Source organism: Cydia fagiglandana, chromosome 5, assembly GCF_963556715.1.
Source record: "Cydia fagiglandana chromosome 5, ilCydFagi1.1, whole genome shotgun sequence".
NCBI lineage: Eukaryota > Metazoa > Arthropoda > Insecta > Lepidoptera > Tortricidae > Cydia > Cydia fagiglandana.
In genome coordinates, this window is record NC_085936.1 from 2,886,465 (window position 1) to 2,907,656 (window position 21,192).

At 36.9% G+C, this 21,192-nt stretch overlaps 1 protein-coding gene across 1 annotated transcript in view; it reads right to left on the reverse strand.

Moving 5' to 3' along the window:
* Positions 1-18,644, reverse strand: part of LOC134664289 (alkylglycerol monooxygenase-like) — a 28,293-nt gene extending 9,649 nt beyond the window's left edge. The window contains exons 1-6 of the mRNA XM_063520848.1: positions 18,499-18,644; positions 6,605-6,732; positions 5,599-5,750; positions 3,251-3,354; positions 2,199-2,361; positions 1,200-1,351 (exon numbers count right to left, since the gene is read on the reverse strand). Coding sequence (XP_063376918.1) covers positions 1,200-1,351; positions 2,199-2,361; positions 3,251-3,354; positions 5,599-5,750; positions 6,605-6,732; positions 18,499-18,642 — 843 coding nt within the window. The 5' untranslated portion in view covers positions 18,643-18,644. The remainder of the gene's footprint in view (positions 1-1,199; positions 1,352-2,198; positions 2,362-3,250; positions 3,355-5,598; positions 5,751-6,604; positions 6,733-18,498) is intronic.
* Between the last annotated feature and the right edge of the window lie 2,548 nt (positions 18,645-21,192).

A 21,192-nucleotide genomic window follows, 5' to 3' on the forward strand; every position in this document is an offset into this window, starting at 1 on the left:
TATTTAAAACAAAATTGTTAACAAAATTTGCCTCTTGCTAATAATTACCTTTTTTTCCTAAATTAAGCGTCCTCTACGCTTTTTATTTTATAGATATTGTTAATACACGTTAGCACTCTTCAATAAAAGACAATTTTGTTCTAAAATCTCTTTTTTTAAATATTTTATAAGCAATCGTTTTTACCCACCTAAATGAGTAAATACGGGTATTTATCGGGTGCTTTGAGTAAATACCGAGTAAATACTCAGTATTTACTCACCCCTACCCATCTCTAATTATGCCTCGACAATCTCAAAATCCGTAGGAAATAGTGACATGCATGAAACAAAACTGCGGTAGTCTGAATATATCAAACTCTAACAAATGTAAGGCATAACTTTAAAAGGCGTATATCTTCTTTTACTCCCAATCAAACCTCAACCTTAACCTTTACTAACAAGGTTCAAAATCAGACAAAAACAAATGAAAGCTTATCCGAATATTCATTCCTCATATATACATGTCATATACATTTTCGCCTTTAAGTCGACAATTTCTCTGAAACCGCATTTCCGACGAGTACCTGTCCTGAATAATGTTGGCAAAGTCTACCGCAGTGTTCTTCAGCATAGGTGACAGATAAAGTAATATTACGTTTACGACTGCGATATGTCATATTACAGGATTTGGTAATAAATTGAAGCATATAGTTTTGATAATAAATGACGGTAGTTGTCACAAAAGTGGTTTGTTATAATGAAAATCTGCGTTACATATCTTGCTATGTTGCACGATTGCATGTTCTGTTCAGGCAAAGAAAAGTGAAGTTTGGTTAAATATCGCAAATTTGATAGATCAAGTAGATCAAGTGGCGACCACGTACCGGAAGACGCAGCGTGGGAAGGCCTCAGGCTAGATGGACCGACGATCTGGTTAAAGTCGCGGGTAACCGTTGGTCGAGGGCAGCGAATGAAAGCCTTTGTCCAGCAGTGGACGTCTTTCGGCTGATATGATGATGAAGTAGATAGCGTGTAACACTGCCTCCCAAATGCCCAGATCACCATTGTTCCATGATAGTTAAGTGTTAGTGTTTTTAGTTTAGTGTTATTAGTATATTTTGTAATTCTATTGTGATTTTGTTTGACATGTGTTATTTTAACATCAAAGAAATTGTATTCAATTGAATTGATTAGGTAATTATATCCATACAAAAACTAACCTGTAAATACATGGGGTTGAAAGAAGGCTGGTTGTAAATCAGGCCGTAGACGATTTGGATCTTGTCCGTCTCGGGACGGAAAGTGCCGAACAGCCTGTCCCAGATGATCAGGACGCCTCCGTAGTTCACGTCTAAGCAGTATTTGTTGCTGCCTACAATAGAATAAAACAAATGTCATTAAATTTACTTTGCTTGGCTCCAAAAGAGCGGACAGAGGTAGACCCCCTACTACCTGGATGTCCGTCACAAACAAAGACCTTAAGAAAGCCCAAATAGATGTCTCGACGATCCAGAACAGGTACGCCTGGCGAAGAATGACGAGGAGAGCCGACCCCAAATGATATGGGAAAAGGCTAGGCGAAGAAGATTAAATTTACTTTGCTAAAGTATAAATCGTGGTAAATTTGTAACAAGATTGGCCGCGTTCAGGACCCCTATTCGACAAGCGACGTTTGACGTATCGTGTTGATCTCCCGCTGATGTGGGAAAAATCATAAGTTCTCGAATACGTACAATGTCAACATTTGACATTAACAATCCACAGTTAGGGTGACAAGCAAACCAAACAGAACCACCCTTAGTTTAGAGTTGAGTTTTAGTTGTACCAAATGATATTATCCACCGTTGATGGAATCAACACTTAGTATGCAATAAAATCAACTGTTGATTTGACGTGGATGCGAAATCTGACAGTTGTACGTGTCGAATTTGGCCCCAGGTGACATTCACAGATGTCAACTATCTAGGATTTCTTTTCATTATCAGTATCCTTGGTAACTACCATGCTTTAAAAGGTGGTTAAGGTGGTAAAGGTTGGTTACCCTTATCTACGATTTAGCAAAGGAATAAGTAAATACATTATAAGGTTGGGCAACAAAACGTCTAAGTACGAATAAAATGGTTTCATACCACGTCGTGCCTCACTTCTGGCTGTGACGACAGCCGATGCCGAGCCGATGAAGCCTATATCCAGTGCTAGAGGGTGAAAGATGATCTTACCATGATGTACTCTATGGTGGCTAGGAGTGTTGAGGATGTACTCCAGAGGTCCTAGGCTTTTAATGGCTTCAGTGTGGATCCAGAACATGTACAGGTAGCTGAACTGGTGGTGCATCACGAACTGGGCTGGGGGAATGGCCAGCGCCAGAGGGAGATAGAAGATCTGTTGACAAGACACTTCATTAATTTTTCGGATATAGAGTTTCCTACTGCCTTCTATGTTTTTGAAAAATATGCCTTCTCTATTTAAGTACCGTAAACCCAACTAACTGTAAGGACTATATGATCCACGGGTTCAAGAAGTACTTAATTTTAAGTATATTATAAGTTCTAAATATTTTACATAATGTCAGTATCCAGAGAGGAAAATGGGGACTACGACGATATGGGGAAGCTGTCGTCCACTCTCCTCTGAATACTGAACCACGAACTACATACGAACTTATAGCAGTACTGATACATAATTCCACTACTCGATGCTAGATGTTGACTACGAAAATAATAGTCATACTAAACCTGATGTATGGAGTGAGCACTCTATGTATGTTTTCTCTATGGTCTCAAGCATCAAATTATTCGTATACTCTATCTTGTTTGTAGAAGTAGGTAACAAGTAAAATAACACCTTAGAAAATTCCTTTAATATTAATAAATTTAATATTCACTCTGTTGAACACACACCCACTTGAAAACAGGGTTATCCGAAAAATTTTAGAAATGTATTCACTATTCAGTGGATAATTCTATTTGAAGATGTTGACCCTTGTCAGCCTGTGACACTGTGACTGTGTCTTAAGTAACAAAGCATTGTATATTTTATTCATATGTGTGCTTCCAATCTTGTAACTTAAATTTGAGCCACTATCTAGTATCTTATTCAGTTGGTGAATTCAATAAAACTGTAATAACCCGAACTCCTGCCGCTATCTTGGTTGTTATTCATATCACTATATGACTTAACTGTAAATGTTGTATTAACAGGTAAAATAGCCCTTGAAACCTACTTGTAGAATCAATTTTTGAATTTTGAACTTAGATTAAGCATTACTTACGAATCCGCACCATCCCTGCAATATAGACTGTCTGATTCCGACACCCATGTTGAAATCTTCCGACGTGTGATGTACTTGATGTTGTGCCCATAAGATGTGCACCTCTAGAAAGGAAGAAATTACTTCATTTAATCACTGATAGGTATTTTGGCAGCATTGTTTGCAGCACAAAGTATAATACATATTATAAATTAATTATAAAAACTATGGGCCAAACGGAGATGGCGGGATAAACTGGACAGCTTTCTGAACAACTGGCCGGAGGAAACACCAAATCGGGAGTCGTGGAAATTAAGGGCAAAGGACTTTGCCCAGCACAAAATGCGGGGTTGCGCGGGACGAGGTGAGCGAAGTCCCGTGCCGTGAATGGTCCGTTCAAAGACACAGAGGTCCCACAAAGACACTTTCGACTCGAACATGGAGTAAAATTACCGTATGCGTGGCAGAGGGGGTAGCGCGACTATGCTCAGTCTGGAGGATGTTTTGTCTGTGATGCAGTGGCATGGTACAAATGAATTTCGTTTGTGAATTTGGTCCCTGCCAGAGTCAAAGGCAGTATCAAAGCTAGATTCAAATACGCTAGGAAATTAATAAAAATGCAGTAAAATCACCATTTTCCGTCGGGTTAGCGATGCCCGTAACCATCCAATCAAATCGTTCCTAACTAAAAAGTAAGTAGGTATGCCTTCATCTGGTCACTGTGAACATTGTTTATAAAAAGGGTATTTATATATACCCATTTATATGGGTCAACCACTTTTATTTTGCGTCTTTTGTGTGGAAATCTTCAATAAATTGACTTTAAGCCTAATTTAGCTAGATTCTTCTACAAATGTTAAATCATTCTACTTTTCTTCTATATAGTAGCTATGAAATTTAAGTATGGAGCCCGATTTTCGGAATATTCTTTATCCAAATATGTTAGTTTCGGTAATATTTGTAAAAAAGGACGGCCCATCACAATTTAAGTACGAACATCTTCAAAGGGCCGGAAAGTATTGGAAGTCACTCAAAGGATTTGAATCAAATCGCAATATAATCTATTTTTAGATAAGGAAAACATTACGAAAACACCTCGTGAATCTTTATGTCTTTTTATGAACCATATTTTTATTTTTATTAAGGATAACTCACGCTAGACCGGGCCGCGGCCGGGCCGGATCTTGCGGCGCTTCGTTTTCTATGGAAAGCACCATGTGACCAACTGATCACCGATCAGGCGTCATTGAAGATGACATGTGGGACGCCTCGGGCCGGGCGCGGCCCGGTCTAGCGCGAGTCTTCCTTTAAATCTTTATCACCAAAAATAAAACAAAAACCTACAGTTGAGGTAAAAATACTAAAAACAACAATTTGAGCACAGGAAACACTGACCACATATTGATAGCACGTTGCAGTGTTTTTTCGCAAATAACACAAACGTAACTTCAAATCAAAATACTCCAATACAAGATTCTCCTTCTAGTTTTTCAGAAGAAAAACTAATAACTCCCTCAACGACGAAGGGAACTCAAGGGAATCGTCAGAAATCAAAGGATGGAAATTTGGAAAGCTGTAAGAAGCAATTTGATCATTCTTTTTGTTCTTACACTTTGATGGAATGTAATTTGAATTTTGTCGTCAAGGAAAATTATGAATATTCAAATTTTACACTTGAGTGAACAATTTTTTCATTGCCACTGACAATTTATGCTAAAACGTTCTTATATAAGTAGTCTTTATTTTTTCGGTTTTCTCATTTATTATTTATAATTTTTGTAAACAATTTCAGACTTGAAGATATTTATTTGTTTTAACCAAAACGAATTCTGTGACCCCGGTCACAGAATTCGTTACTAGCCTAGAGGTCCAGAGCGTTAGCCGCGTAAAATAAAGACGCTGGTTTGAATAAGACTTCTGCCACTGGAGGGCTTAGTCAGTTAGTATATGACATCTATAACAGTTTAGAATAATCCCAATCGTTTCTAATTTTTAAGATTGAAGTTTTTACACAGTTTCGCCAAGACAATAGAGGTATATTTCTAATTACAGTATCATCTTTTTATTTTTAGGTCAACCAATAGCAAGTGCTGGGTTGTCAGTCACTCAACATAACATGCTCTGTGCACTTTGTCCCAGGGTAAGTCCATTATTCTGAAGTTGGTAACATATAATCTAGGTATTGCAAGAATTACTGAGTTGTCAGTCACTCACCATGACATGCTCTGTGCATCCAATAGTAACAGAAGTCAACCCCCAACGCTGCAGCGTACCACGTCCATACGGTATCCTAGGTGAACGCCACTATTGTGAAGTTGGTAACATATAATCTAGGTATTGCAAGAAGTACTGAGTTGTCGGTCACTCACCATGACATGCTCTGTGCATCCAATAGTAACAGAAGTCAACCCCCAAAGCTGCTGCGTACCACGTCCACACGTTGTCCCATGGTAAGTCCACTATTCTGAAGTTGGTGTATATCCATGTGTATAGGTACGATTCGGCGCCTCGCCATAATAATCTAATAACAAAAGAAAAAATATATCAGAGTTCATTGCTTGTGCATATAGGCATACGTGTGCTAACTAGGGGCACGATTACTAAAGTGATGTGTATTATAATTATTAAAAATGTTCATTTAGATCTTATTTGTAATGTTTTACAATTAGTATTTTCTCTCATTGGTGTGAAAAATGTTGTTATGACGTCGGGATTGTATTATAAATTCATTGCACGTGCTTTTCATAGTTTTATTTCATGAGTAACGATTGCGGTAACAGAAGACAGTATTTTGTTGTAGTAAACTTCGAGTCAACAAGTGGCGAGAGGTCGCACAGGACTGAGAAGTGGCGCTGTCTTGTGCCAGAGGCAAAGTCTCATTTTGGGTCGCTGAGCCAACGGAGTAAGTAACTTTGTTGAACCCTCATTGAGTTATTATTAATATAGAGACAGCATACCTAATAACGAAATTGTCGCAATCACAACCTTTACCATGCGATCAAAACGTCGTAATCGTCGTAAAATTCATGGCGCTTACGCGTTTAGGTCGCGAGATACACAACAAGCTCTTAAGTAGCAAGTAAATAGGTAGTTATTAGTTATAGGGCGGGACACATTGCCCGTAGAACCGATGGCCATTGGGGCGGAAAGGTTCTCGAGTGGCGACCACGTCCCGGAAGGCGCAGCGTGGGTAAACCCCCCACAAGGTGGACTGATGACCTGGTAAAGGTCGCGGGAGTCCGCTGGATGCGGGTGGCGCAAGACATTCTGGCACTCTTTGGGGGAGGCCTATGTCCAGCAGTGGACATCCTCTGCCTGATATGATGATGATGTTGATGATGAAATAGTTATACATTTGTAACTGAATATAGATACCTGCCACATTCCTGTAGAATCCCGTGGGAGATGCTGGTGATTCCGTCGTTCAGTCTGATCCCAGGCTTGCCTTCTAGCCTTAAAACTATGTGCTCCAGCACCATGAATATCAGGAAATACGGCCATGACTGGAAGAGAAAAAAATAATGAGGATAAAGTTTAACATTTATTCCTGTCTTTATTAATAAATAAGTTACATAAAACTATAATATAATATAAAAATAAAAAATTGTGAAACCAAAGAGCAAAGGTAATTTTTGTCGCCAAAACTAAAATCTCAACTCCAAATAGTGTTTTTGGAGTGTTTTGAGAGCAAAAAATATCAATCAAATTTAGTGTCGTGTACCATAATACATTTCGAAATATCGAGGTAAAAAAATATCTTCATGCATTAGCACATGATTTGTCCAATATATGGTACAAGGTCCATTGACTTGCTTTCATAATCAATAACACGAAACCTTAGAAATGTCCAGGCGTGCTTTAAAATTAGGGTCACCTCATCTTTATTTATTTCTTCATCACACGTAACAGTTAGGTGACAGTTAATACATTATTTTACAAAATGTCATTAAACATTAAAACCATAATCATTTAAAATTAATAATAAATACAGACCTAAAATCTAAGAAATAAATAAGCAATCAATTATAAAACGATAAAATACAATATACATACAATTTCATAAATAATTAATGTTCAAATCCGTACAATGAGTACCTATAAGTGTAAATTTCATTCGATAGCGTGACGTGACGTACGCGTTTGCGTTAAGTATCATTTTGAGTTTCCAAAACGTCCCGCTTGGCGCGCTGTTCCAAATCCCTTACAAAAATAGACATAACGCAAATTCTCGTTACGCTCTATCGAATGAAATTTTCACTAGGGGTTCAGAATATTAAGCGTTTTTATAATTCGAGATGGCTCGGGAATTCTATTGGTGGACACAAATTAAATGTATTGCTGTATTATTACATTACGACTAACTGGGGTCGTGTTTCGAAATAGCACCTCTATTGTTTTTTTTTTTTACTATAAGTAGGTAATGGCTCGCAAGGTGCAGTGGTTTTTAAATAGGTATCGTAGCGTTTTTTTAGATCTGAGCTGATACTAACTGTTGTCAAAAATTATGAATATCAATAGAGGTTCATCGATTCGAAAATTGACTAGTTAAGCAACTTTCGCTATATAGAAAAAAAATCACTAACATACCTCTAAAAATCACCATACAAAAACTATTTTTGCACAAAAGCTATTAACATGAAAATTGCTTCTAATAATACGTAATTTTCGATCAAAAGATTGAAGTAATATTTTTTTTTCGGAAAAGGACCTGAACTCACGGCGCCTTAAGCCAAGGTGACTAAGGGCTCATTTAGACGATGCGAGAACTCGCATGCGAGTTTCATAACAGCGGGTTTTGATCGGTCGGTTGAATTGGACGTAAACAACAGTCCGCAATGTAACTCAAATCGCATGCGAGTTCGCACGCCGTCTAAATCAGACCTTATTCAAGTACCTATATTAATAAATAAATAAATAAATATTATAGGTCAATTTTACATAGCCCACATTTCACACACGCACACACGCACGCACGCACGCACGCACGCACGCACGCACGCACACACGCACGCACGCACACACTCACGCGCACACACACACATACACACACACACACACACATTTTTCACACACACACACACACACATTTTACACACACACACACACATTTTACACATTTTACAGTGCAGTTTTTTTTTTAGGATATTGACAACTATATTTTATAATACCTACATTTTATAGTTTCTATTTCACGCCTCTAGTGTCAGCCCTGATAATAGTGCTAAGTGTACTAAGTGTCACCGGATACCATTACACGCGTTGCAACAGCATTGAGAAACCGCTGTCATACGATACACACTGCCCGATTCGAACTTTAAGATACGTCAATTAATAGATCTACAAACGATATGGATTAGATGTGTTCGTGTCAAAAGTGATGTTTTTGTTTGCATAAATGTCACATCACATTTGACACTGACATATCTAATCCATATCGTTTCTAGGTACATTAACTGACGTATCTTAAATTTCGAATCGGGTCGGCATACAAGTGCATCTATAGATACATCAGATACTACTACATATAACAGTGCAGTCGCCGTCAGATATATCGGAGCGGCCAAGGCGCTCACAAATATGTGAACAAGGCTCTATAATCAAGGAGTGCGTGTTCAGATATTTTTGAGCACCTCGGCAGCTCCGTATCTGATGGCGACTGTATCATCTTAAAAGATCTTCTTGAGCCGTACAAGTACATCTGTAGCTCTTATTACTATACCAATAAATACTGTTTCAGAACAGCCCTTTGACCTTTGAATTATAACCTAGTTTAAGCATTGCATAAATATTTTTTCTCCCTTAGGTTATTTAAAATAAGGTACTATTTCGCGTGGCTTGCATTCGCTTGCGATACAGTACGTAGCGATATTATGTATGGCTGCAGATGACTACATATCACTAGATGGAGTATCTGTATTAGAGATGCACGGATTGTTGTTTGGCCGGATACCGGATACCGGATATTCGGCCTGACCATCAACCGAATATTCGGTGTCCGGCCGCTGAATATTCGGCCAGCGGAACTATACCTACATTTCGGTTTAACAGGTGCGCATTCTGCAGGTCTGACCTGTTTCCTAGTGAACGTTCGCGCGGACTCATTTCTAGGTTCGAAATGAGTGCACGTGCAAGTCAGTGGAATGTTTGAATTGTTTTAAAATAATAAACAAGTACGATTATGATCAAGACTGTTTCTTAAAACCAGTTAGTTTACTCCGAAATCAAGCAATTTTACTATCCGGTATCTGGACGGATAGTAGGTCACTATCCGGTATCCGGCCGGATACCGGATAGTAACCTTATATCTGGTGCATCTCTAATCTGTATTATTATTTCGCATCTGCTTAACATATTGTTATCGACATAGAAATGTTGCTTAAAATAAAACACCTTTTTATGTTTTGTTTATACACTATTATAATATTTTATATTGAATCAACAAAGTAAAATTTTAAGTATGAATACAAAAAGAAATTGATTTTAATCATTCTTTAAATTAATTGACTCTTTGTGTAGCGAAGCTTTTTGTTACACAAAATAATTAATTATAGCAAGACATTAACTATTTAAGTAAAAAAATTCAAACACTTTTGTAATAGTAAGTCCCGTTTTTTCGTTGCAACTAAACCGGGATTTCGCCGTTCAACTCGCGCTTTATACTTAAAGCGCGAGTTTGTCTGATAAGCTATCTAGTGATAGCTGGGGATCTGAGAGACGTGTTAGGTGTAACAAGTAGTCTAGGACGTTGAACTTTGAATTTAAAAGGTCATTGAAGGGTTTCTTTGTAAGAAATACACGTCCCACGAATGAAGTTTGCTGGGACTTCTCTTATACTCGTAATAATAAAAAAATCGCAATAATTGAAAGCTAGGATTAATATACTTACATAAATAATTGTAGAAATACTTTCCATAATGTCAATAATATTGACATTACACACAGGCTTTCAATATCATCTTAGTTTTTATTTCGTATGTGTGCTCAGTGCTGTGCGCCGGTTTTGGAGTTCCTTCAGAATGGGACCTTTAAATAATTTTCCCCTCAATTCCCCGTCTGTCTGTCTATCTGTCTGTCACCAGGCTGTATATCATCAACCGTTCTAGCTAGGCAGTTGAAATTTTCACAGAGTATATATTTCTGTTGCCGCTATAACAACAAATAGGTACTAAAAAGTACGGAACCCTCAGTCGGCGAGTCCGACTCGCCTTGTCCGGTTTTTTCAATCAAACTTTGAAGGTAAAGAGAACGATCAATCATCGAGAAACTTTGACACGTTGAGCAATATTGAAACTGCCGATGCCGTGTGACCTAATTAGAAATTTTGCTTAAGTAGAATTCAAGCCTAGTTTGCTGACAGTGTATTGCAACATGCTAATCATACTTTAACCTCTAGCCGCCCAGAGACCTATAAAAAGGTCTCCTATTCCATTCTAATTTGAACTTTGTGTTGACAAAATAAAATTTCATTTTGCTTGGCAAGGCTTGACGTATGGGCGGCTAGAGAGGTCTATTGCATATCTAGTTTCATTAATTTTGCCGAAGGTTGTTGGTTCTCGGATCGTACGGTCGAGTTCGGAAACACATTAAATATTTTACGTACAAGCCAACGTTCCAAAAATATATTTACACGCCTCCAAGAAATTGACAATAAGGTTGTGTAAATATATTTTTGGAACGTAGGCGTGTTTGTAAAATCGAGTTCAGACCAATAATTTTCTTTTAATAGAATAATGTAGGTACGAAAGGAAAACTTGTTGCACAACGAAGGCAGCAAAAACATCTGACACGACCTTATTATTTGTAGAGCCATAAGAGCGTGTCACATATTTTTGCGGCCTTCGAAGAGTAACATATTATTGCAGGTGACTGTACGAATATTTTCGAGTCGTTTTTGTGAAGGAAAACAACGTTCCGAAATACTAGGTACCCTCAATAAAAAATGAAAACTTGCGCTTTCGTAAGAACTAGTGCTTATTCTAAATCCTGGGGTTAGGTTGCCAAAGCTTGAGCTTATTTATTGTAAAAGCTCTAAATTGCGGATTGCAGTACAGTACGAGTATAAAATATGAATATGATAAATATTAAGACTGCATCGAGCAAAATCAGCGAAAAAGGCAGTCACCGTTTAGTGGCTAGCGTCCACATCTCTTGATAATTTTTTTTATAATAAATATCATTATTATCCCAAAGAGTGTGTTTACAACGAATCACCCTTGAAAATTTGAAATCTTTTACAATATAATAAATACACTCATGCAAAGTTGTACCTAAAACGAGATGAACGAGTGTCAGCGTTTAGTAAAATTTGTATAAAAATTTCGATGCTCAAGCTATAAAATCGAGTGATTTCGAAAGCCAGATAACTGGACTACAACGAATCAGGCTTTTCCTATTTTTCCTCTTAAAGACAACAGAGAAACTCAATCGTAAACGTAAACTTTCGTAAAATTTCCATACATCCGCCATATCTGTCAAATTCTCCTTTGAATCAGATGCCCGCTGTGGGCCGTCCGGAGCGGACGCGTACTTAAAATCTCCCATTTTGACAGTTCATTTATGACATAAATTCATGTCCGTATACGAATGATGATACCAGTGAAAAACTGTGTTCAAAATAAATAGGGTAAATGAATAATGTCACACGGAGATCAAGAGTCATTAAAATTTTGATTTGTTTTTATTCATAAGTCATAATACTTTAAAAATATAACAAGTTATATAAAAAATATACGAACACAACCAAATCAGTGTAATTAGTTTCTTCCTAATTCACTAAAAATGAAAAAAGTTTGAAGATTTGTTTTATCTTATTGGAATAAATTTTCATTGTGCTGGCATTCATATTACGTCATTTTAAAAACATATATGACATAATGTCAATATACTAGATAGACAATTTATCAACAAATTTCTTCACATTTTAACGTAAACAATATAAATTATTAAAATTTTATTTATGAAGACGAAGCAATGTTGTTCACATAATATCAGCAATAAAATTCTTAGTTTCAACCAGTTTTGTTGCTATTCTGAGAGCTATCACGTGCTTTGAAAGTTAATTCAATGATATATCATAAAGAAATTGAAATCAAGACTCGACCTGCAGTCTCAGCGAGTTTTTGTGGCTATATTATCAGTTGAAAGAACGATATTTAAAGCCAATACCGCAGTGGTCTGGTTTACGAGTACCTATATTGGTTCCATGTGACGATTTTTATATAAATGTATCTATCAAATTAACGTGCTTTTATTTCATTGATATTCGGTGCAAAACGATAACTCAGTAACGAAAAATAATTACTTATCAGAAATGCCTTAGGGTTTTTTTCAGTGAACGTTTATTTATAGGTATTTATGAGGTCTTATGTCTTATCAGTGTGGCTTTGGCCTTTGGACATTTTTGTAATGCTTTGTAATAAGGTAGGTGAGGTATCTATATCCCTAATTGTAGTAACCTTTTTTTGAATGAATTACAATTTAATTATTTAAATAAAAAAGTGGTCTACAAACATACATATCCGCTCGGTCCGCTAAAATAATTTAAGTGCCCTACATAATAGGTATACTTAAGATTAACAATCAGTAAACATCATTAATTACGCTCAAATGCTTGTTTCAAAGGTATAAAAGTACAATTTGCTAAGTAAACTGTCAATCTACATTAATTATAATAGATAGACTCCTAGAAGTCAGCTTACTGAAGATTATGAACAACATATATTATAAGTACTTTCTAAATAAAATACAATTTGTTTTTCCATGACTCATGTAGGCCGTATTTTACTATAGACCATTTTAAATTGAAGATGAAATTAATTCACGATAAAAGCTAATAAGGCCCGGTAATATTTTCTATTATTCTTGAACTTATGTTCAAGTCAGTGTTCAACTGTCAGTGCAAGTAACAAGGCCCGGTTCCGAACCAACATGGTATGGTTTTTTTATAAAACGTGTATTTTTCAAAAGCGCCGGAATATTTTTATAACTATTTTGGTATATATGAAGAAACATTGATTTGGTAATAATATCCTGATTATTAATATAACTATTTCAGTTAAAATAAAGGTGGGCCTTATATGCTTCACCTGACCTTATTCGTCCACATTTAGATCCTATAGCTATATTTGGTCACTTTGGCCGTCACTCTCCATTTGATGCCGATTGTACTAACCATTAAAAGTACAGCTCATATGTACTTTTACCTGTACTGAAACTTAAGCATTTGAGCGTAATTAAAGATGTTCACTGATTATTAACATTACGTGTTAAAGAACCGTGTCCCGATTTGGGCCATGGTGCGTCCATTAATGAATCGCATACTAACGGATAGAGGTTTACGAGTACATTCAAAGAAAAATAATTATAGGCAACCCAATACTAGTGGCTTAGTATACCAAAAATAAGAGAAGAGGGGAAATGGTCGGCTCCAATCTATGAAGTCCAATCTATGCTATATTTCTTCATGCTTTTAGCAACTAGGGCAAGTTATATATCATTTTTGTATAATTTAGGGACGAGGAATTCAGTTTTTAAATAATCGTATATAGGTATAACGAATGTAATAATTTATGGTAAACATACTCGTAATGAGTCACCATTATTTTAAGTTTAATATTTGTACGCCAATAGGCAAAACACAGAGCTCTATTTATTATTTTATATATAACACCTTAACTGTACCTGTGTTCCACAAATAAATTTTTACTTTACTTTACTTTACTTTACTTCATACAAATAAACTGATTTTTGCACAATAAATGATAATGATATGTAATTTTAGGACAATTTTGGCCTTTACAATCACAGTGTGGTGATTTGTACTAAATAAAAAATTGCAAAATCTAGGCCTAGCAACAAGCTCTTATGAATCGTAATTAATCTTAATCTAACTATCAGAACAATTTATTGATGTTAATATTATTCCATAATAAAATTGGATTATTATACATATCAAATTTAACACTAAGAATTTCACAGAAGGATCGTCAAACATTAAAAATATTGTATAAAAAATACTAGTCTATAATTTCTAGAATAAAATCTAAATGTCAAAAAAATAAAAATAGGCACTCATATATTTTTTCTGAATATTAATTAGTAGCGCGTGGCGGTGATGATTTCTATTCAAATTGAATTATGGCCAAAGTCAAACATTTAAAAAAAAAAACTGAATCTGGCATTTGAAAAGTGTGAATACAATGTTTTAATATTTTACAGATAAATTACAGGTGATAATTTTGTAGATGTGGAAGGTAGAGTTGTGCTAGGCGTGGTAAGCGGGTGCAGATGCAGGAGCAAATAATAGGCACCAAGCGTTCGTTTTCGCACACCGATTTATTGTCCGTTACGACACACAATACACACATCTATCTATCTTTATACAAACAGAAGGAGAAAGAGCGAAAGCCAAATAATAATTACAAAACACAAATTTAACGGGAAAAAGCAACTTAGTATGACAGCCTCGATAACAACGTTCGTATCTAGCTCTCTGCGCCTGCGGGAAGCGGGCACAATACATCGCTGTCAGCGCTGCAGCCGAGGGCGGATCGTTAGACCGTCAAACACGGCGCGCAGCGCTTACAGCTGCTCTAGGATTACTTACACAGAACAGAGCTCATACATGTGAAAATTATCTAATAATAAAATCGGTCGCTCTGTCCGCGGGTAATTTAATATATTTGGGATTTACAATAAACTATACATTCATCCCTACAATTTTACAAATGAAATGGGTTTCTGCCACCATTGCCACCCTATTATAAAGCAGTAGGCTTTTTTACTAATAAGGGATGCCCACCAAATACGCTCATAAGAACGATTTATTCTATAGATATAGGCTATGAATTATCTAATGATATACAGGGTGTAATCGTTAAGTGTAGCCGGGCTATAAATCCGTAAATATAACAGATATCAGAAAATTTCAAATTGATATCGAAAGTGCGTTATCCAATGAGTAAAATTACATTAATATATTTTTTTAATAAAAGCAGAAATATCCCAAACATTAACTTCAAACCCACCCATACATTTAGTACGACGACTCACCCCTCAAAGAACGTTGGTGTTGTAAGAGATAAATCTGCTTGAGATTCATTATTTGCGATAATAAACTGTAATAAAATAATAAAACTACCGTTTATGAAATAATAAATCTAACATTTATTTTTTAATCACGCCGCAAAGTTAATTTAGAAATATTTAAGGGGGCCCGTCAATGTATCGCACAAGAAGGGCGTCATTTCGAGAAACTACTGTAAACAAAAAATGTACTTCCTTAAAAAATAAGTGTTAGATTTATTATTCCATAAACGGTAGTTTTATTATTTTATTACAGTTTATTATCGCAAATAACGAATCTCAAGCAGTTTTGTCTCTTACAACACCGACGTTCTTTGAGGGTTGAGTCGTCGTACTAAATGTATGGGAGGGTTTGATTGGAAGTTAATGTTTGGGATATTTCTGCATTTATTTAAAAAAAGTTATTAATGTAATTTTACTCATTAGGTAACGCACTTTCGATATCAATTTGAAGTTTTCTGATATCTGTTATATTTACGGAATTGTAGCCTGGCCACACTTAACAATTACACCCTGTATAAGTTAATTCAGGACGCGTCATGGACCAGAACCCATACTATCCGGGACACAGTTCTTTAATATTATGTAGGACTAAAAAGGCCCTCTGTCGGTGCGGGTGACAAGGCCCAGTCCCGGGCCTTATTGAACGTATGAGATGAATTAGTAAATTTAAATATTTTAATATAGGTAGTTATGAGTTATTTGATTTCCCGATAAGTTTTAAGTAAGCATCACTTACTGACTTACAAAAGTATAAGTGTAGTACCTGAATTTTATTAGATGTTTTTAAAGCCTTATTATCAACAGAGCTTTAAAAATTAAGTTATAAGTGAAATATAATAAGCGTCTATAGTTGTAAAAAATGTTACAAGACCTATAACTAATGGAGGGATAATTTTAGATAGAGTCCACTTTTTTCGAGTAGGTAAAGTAGACGATTTCTTATATCTTTAATAATAAAACTCCTAGGTTTAATTTGGTCTATGTCTACAAACCGCATACCTACCATCGCACACCACCACACTGTTAACTGACAGTCCATAAACCTTATTACAAAAGGCATAAGGTCTACCGATGGACAGTTAAGAGCGTCGCCGTTTTGTACCTATCTTAATACAAAAGTCAACAACGAAAATAATTAATTACCTAATACGTCACATACCTATGACATGACATGAACAAACAAGGAAAGCTATATATAAAAAGTGTTTTTTCTCTGTCTTCTCACAAAGGAAAGCTTTGACAGTTTAAATTCCTCAAAGAAGGTCAGTAGTTAACACTAAACTCGAAACAGCACCTTTAAAAAAACATTAGGGGTCACTGACCTGTCCCAGTAAATTGAGGTAGTGTGCGTGAGCTGCGTTTGTGTGTGAAATGGGGTAATTTGACAGAATCTGAAAATTTACCCTCCTCGACGCCCTCTTAAGTAAATACAATTTGGTTTGCCTATTACTCTAAACGTCCCATTTTCCGTAGATAGTTTCCATTTAATTTAAAATTCAGCTTCAAAATTACATTCAAAGGCCTACCTTTTACCGTACACACTTTTATGAGGCATGTAATATTACCGGACGATATTGGACTGAACATTCCGTCATCTTAGTCATAAAGAGCCTTAATTACATCCAAATATTTTTTCAATCTTGGACCCTATTTTGTAACATGAAGGTTCATAATTGAATGGTTTCTTAAATGTATTTACAGCTGATTTTTGTTAGTAATTTGGCTGCCCAATTTCATAAACACGTGTTCGGAGTTAGGGAATGTGGGCTGTTGGATTATTAATATTGCCGGCAAGCTGAAGTTTGCTAAAATGTGGCCTGTAAAGTTGAGTGTTTAGACTAGGAAAAGCAACACGCGCGGTGTGCAAAAATAAATGTGGAAGCAAGCAAATTTATTATAGGCCTGTATTTTTAAGTAGTAGTAGTAGTAAACTATTGTACAAAAAGACATGAAAAATAACATACAATCATACTGCAAAACGTAACTCAAGACCAAAAAAAGTAAGACAATGTTGCCACTGCAATAATTTGTTTGTAAAATTGTAAATTCCTTTTGATAAATAATCACGCTAAGATAATTTATTCATTACTAATTTTACTCCTACTATTTAAAAAAATACTTTTAAGTACTTGTACTTTGTACATAAATAAATACTTGTATCTTGACGCGCGTTGCGTCTTGAGGCGCTAGTAAAAAAATGACAACATTTCTTACTTTTTTTGGTCTTGAATTACGTTTTGCAGTTTAGTAAGAAGTAAAATGGCGATTTATCTCTTTGAGGGATCTCTTCCAGTTAATCGTTAGAGTGGACAGAGGAGAGAGTGAAAAGAGGGTGACATATGCAGCAAAATGTACAAGAAGGTACCAGAAAGGCGAAGGATATAAAAAGATAGATTAGAGTTGAACCAATAAGCTATCTATGTACCCAAGTATCTACTACATATATAATATACCTATACCTACCTAATACCTCCTATACCTACGCTCAACAACAATGGTCCACTCTAAGATTAACTGGAAGAGGTCCCTCAAAGAGATAAGTCGCCTTTTTACTTCTTACTAATTGTATGTTTTTTTAATGTCTTTTTGCACAATAGTTTACTACTACTACTACTACAGTCGCCATCAGATATATCGGAGCAGCCAAGGTGTCCACAAATATCTGAACACGCCTCTGATAAAAGTTGACAGCGGTTATCAGCTCTATAATACCTACGTTCCCACAAGATATACTGTGCTGGAAAATGGAGACGTCACGTCAGGCTCTCCGAAACATGTCGCGCGAGTGACTAAAAATATATGTGAATTACCTACGGTCTGTGAACGACATTGCGCGACTTGGCTCCGGCTAAAGCGACAACCATATGTTGAAGCAGGACACAGCTATCGGACCATTCGTTCCCATCTATCATTACTTAATAATTTTATTCGTATCACATGTAATGACACAATATTTGTATAAGTATTTAGCTGTAAGATTAGTTTTAGTATCAACATTGTACTCCGCATTGCGGTTGATTGTGATGGTTCTACCTTAATAATTTTAAAATCATTGTAAATTGTAACTCACAATATGACAATAAAGATTCAATTTCAATTTCAATTTCTATGGTTTTCGCCTTAGTCGAATCGAGTCGCGCAATGTCGTGGCCGCCGACATACCGTAAAATTTGCTAGAGTACCTGTTTAAAGAAGTTAGGCACATCCTCCTTTTTCTCAAACATGTGTTCTTGCGGGGTGATGAGGTAGAACAGCCGCCCCACCCCTTTTAGGTGGCTCACCATTGCTGACTCCACCATCGTCTCGTTTGCGTACGAGCACTCCATGATTTTACCTGGAATAAAAATTTTATCTTATAAAAAACCGGGCAAGTGCGAGTCGGACTCGCGCACGAAGGGTTCCGTACCATAATGCAAAAAAAAAACAAAAAAAATAACGGCCACCCATCCAAGTACTGACCACGCCCGACGTTGCTTAACTTTATGGTCAAAAATCACGTTTGTTGTATGGAAGCGCCACTTAAATCTTTATTTTATTCTGTTTTTTTTGTATTTGTTGTTATAGCGGCAACAGAAATACATCGTGAAAATTTCAACTGTCTAGCTATCCGGTTCGTGAGATACAGCCTGGTGACAAACGGACGGACGGACGGACGGACAGACGGACGGACGGACAGCAGATTCTTAGTAATAGGGTCCCGTTTTACCCTTTGGGTACGGAACCCTAAAAACGTGTCTATATTGGATCGGCCTCCACAGTCACCAAACCTACTCATTAAGAGTATCATATCAACCCTAGACACCATGCTCAGAATATAGTTCTACTACAAATAGCTACGAGTTAGAGTATTAACTAGAGACTAGATAATCAGTCCTCTGTAATAAACCCTAGCCAAGGGTAGAATTACAGAGACCATTGAACTCTTGAAGCCCACAAGTCTGTGTTATATAACTTGCAAGACTAAAGGGGTAACGTATACAACCTAGTTTAGTAATGAACAGTTAGTTAATTATAAGTAAAGTGCATCTGTACCGGTCGATGAGAGGTGTGGGAGAATTAAAAATTGCAGCGTTCATGCAGATAGGTAGTGCAAGACTTTTTATTGAAGTAAACAAGTATGCTTGATGATTTTTAGGACCCGTAACGCCATCTATTCGAAGTAATGAGTTTTAATACATAAGATTGATAAGTTCAATGGTTCACATGCAAAATTAGGACTTTAAAATTATTGTGATTACATAGTAGATGGCGTAAACATCAAACCGTATATTAATTAACTTGAACATACTCCCCCGGAAAGGACGGAGTCCTTTACACAAGGCAAAACACATAATTTAGTAATAGATCTTTGTAAAACACCAGAAATTGTCCGTATATCGTAAGTCCGAGTTAAGCCATCAGGGCCTGGATGTTTTCCTATAATACGACCCATCGGCCAGCTTCCAGGCGGGAGTCGTTGGTCTTTGACCAGTACCAAGTCGCCTATGTCAAGATCTTTGGTTACGCGGTTCCACTTAGGACGTTGCTGAAGACGGGTTAAAAACTCCTTCTGCCACTGTCTCCAGAAATCTTGCAACATCTTTTGCGTTAGTTGCCATCTAGATAGTTGGTGAATCTTAAAGTCTGTATAGTCCTCATCAGGGATACTAACAATCTGTTCAGTGGTCAAAAAATGACCTGGGGTTAACGACTGTAAGGAGTCTGGATCATCATTGAGAGGATATAAGGGCCGAGAGTTCAGACAACCTTCAATCTGGGCAAGTAGCGTCGTCATTTCTTCAAAGGTGAGGGTTGAATTTCCTATGACTCTTTTCATATGATATTTGATAGACTTCACGCCGGCCTCCCATATACCACCAAAGTTTGGAGCTGCAGGAGGAATATACTTCCATTTAATCCTCATATTGTCCAACTGCGCTGCAAACTCGTCTGGGATTCTTGCTTGACCTTGGCGCCACATGGCTATCAAGTCTTTCTTGGCTCCTATGAAATTTGTGCCATGGTCGCTCCACATCTCTGCGCATCGTCCTCGTCTAGCTACGAATCGTTTTAAAGCTGCTAGAAATGCCTCTGTGCTTAAACTACTCACAAGCTCGATGTGGAAAGCTCTGGTCACCATGCAGACAAAGAGAGATATGTACGCCTTGGTGGATTTTGCCCCACGGCCTTTGCTCATACGCACGTTTATAGGTCCCGCAAAATCGACTCCGCTGATCAAAAAAGGCTTTGCGGGCTTTACTCTTATAGCAGGTAGATCTCCCATGAGCTGACTGCCGGTTTCTCCTCTCTGACGGATACACACGATGCAGTTGCGTACATATTTCTTTATTATATTAGTCATGTTGATTAGCCAGTATTTGGATCGAAGATACATCACCATCAATTGCGGACCGCCATGAAGAGTGCTGCTGTGTGCTTCTGCTAGAAGAAGAGGTAACAGAGCATTGTCCTTCGTGATTATAATGGGGTGCTTCTGTTGGGCTTCTAAATCAGCATGGCGTAGTCGGCCGCCTACTCTCAACACACCCTTTGGATCTAAAAAGGGGGCGAGTGACAACAATCGACTTTTTCTTTTCAGCTGTCTCTTACTCTTTAAATCTTCAATTTCTTCTTGAAATTCGATTTCCTGGGATCGTCTTAAGCAAATGGTAAGTGCTTCATCTCTCTCTTCAGTCGTCAGGTAAGTTGGTAAGTGATCTTTATTTTCTCTCTTTCTTTTCAGGTGCAGCATCCATCTACGACAGTATGCGATTATTCTCACCAGTTTCCTGAGCGACGAGTATTTAGCGATCAAGGTAAGTATTAAATCCTCTTCATTTTCTTTAGTGGTAGTAACTAATGTTTTTATAACTTTTTTGCATTCTAAGTCTGTTTCA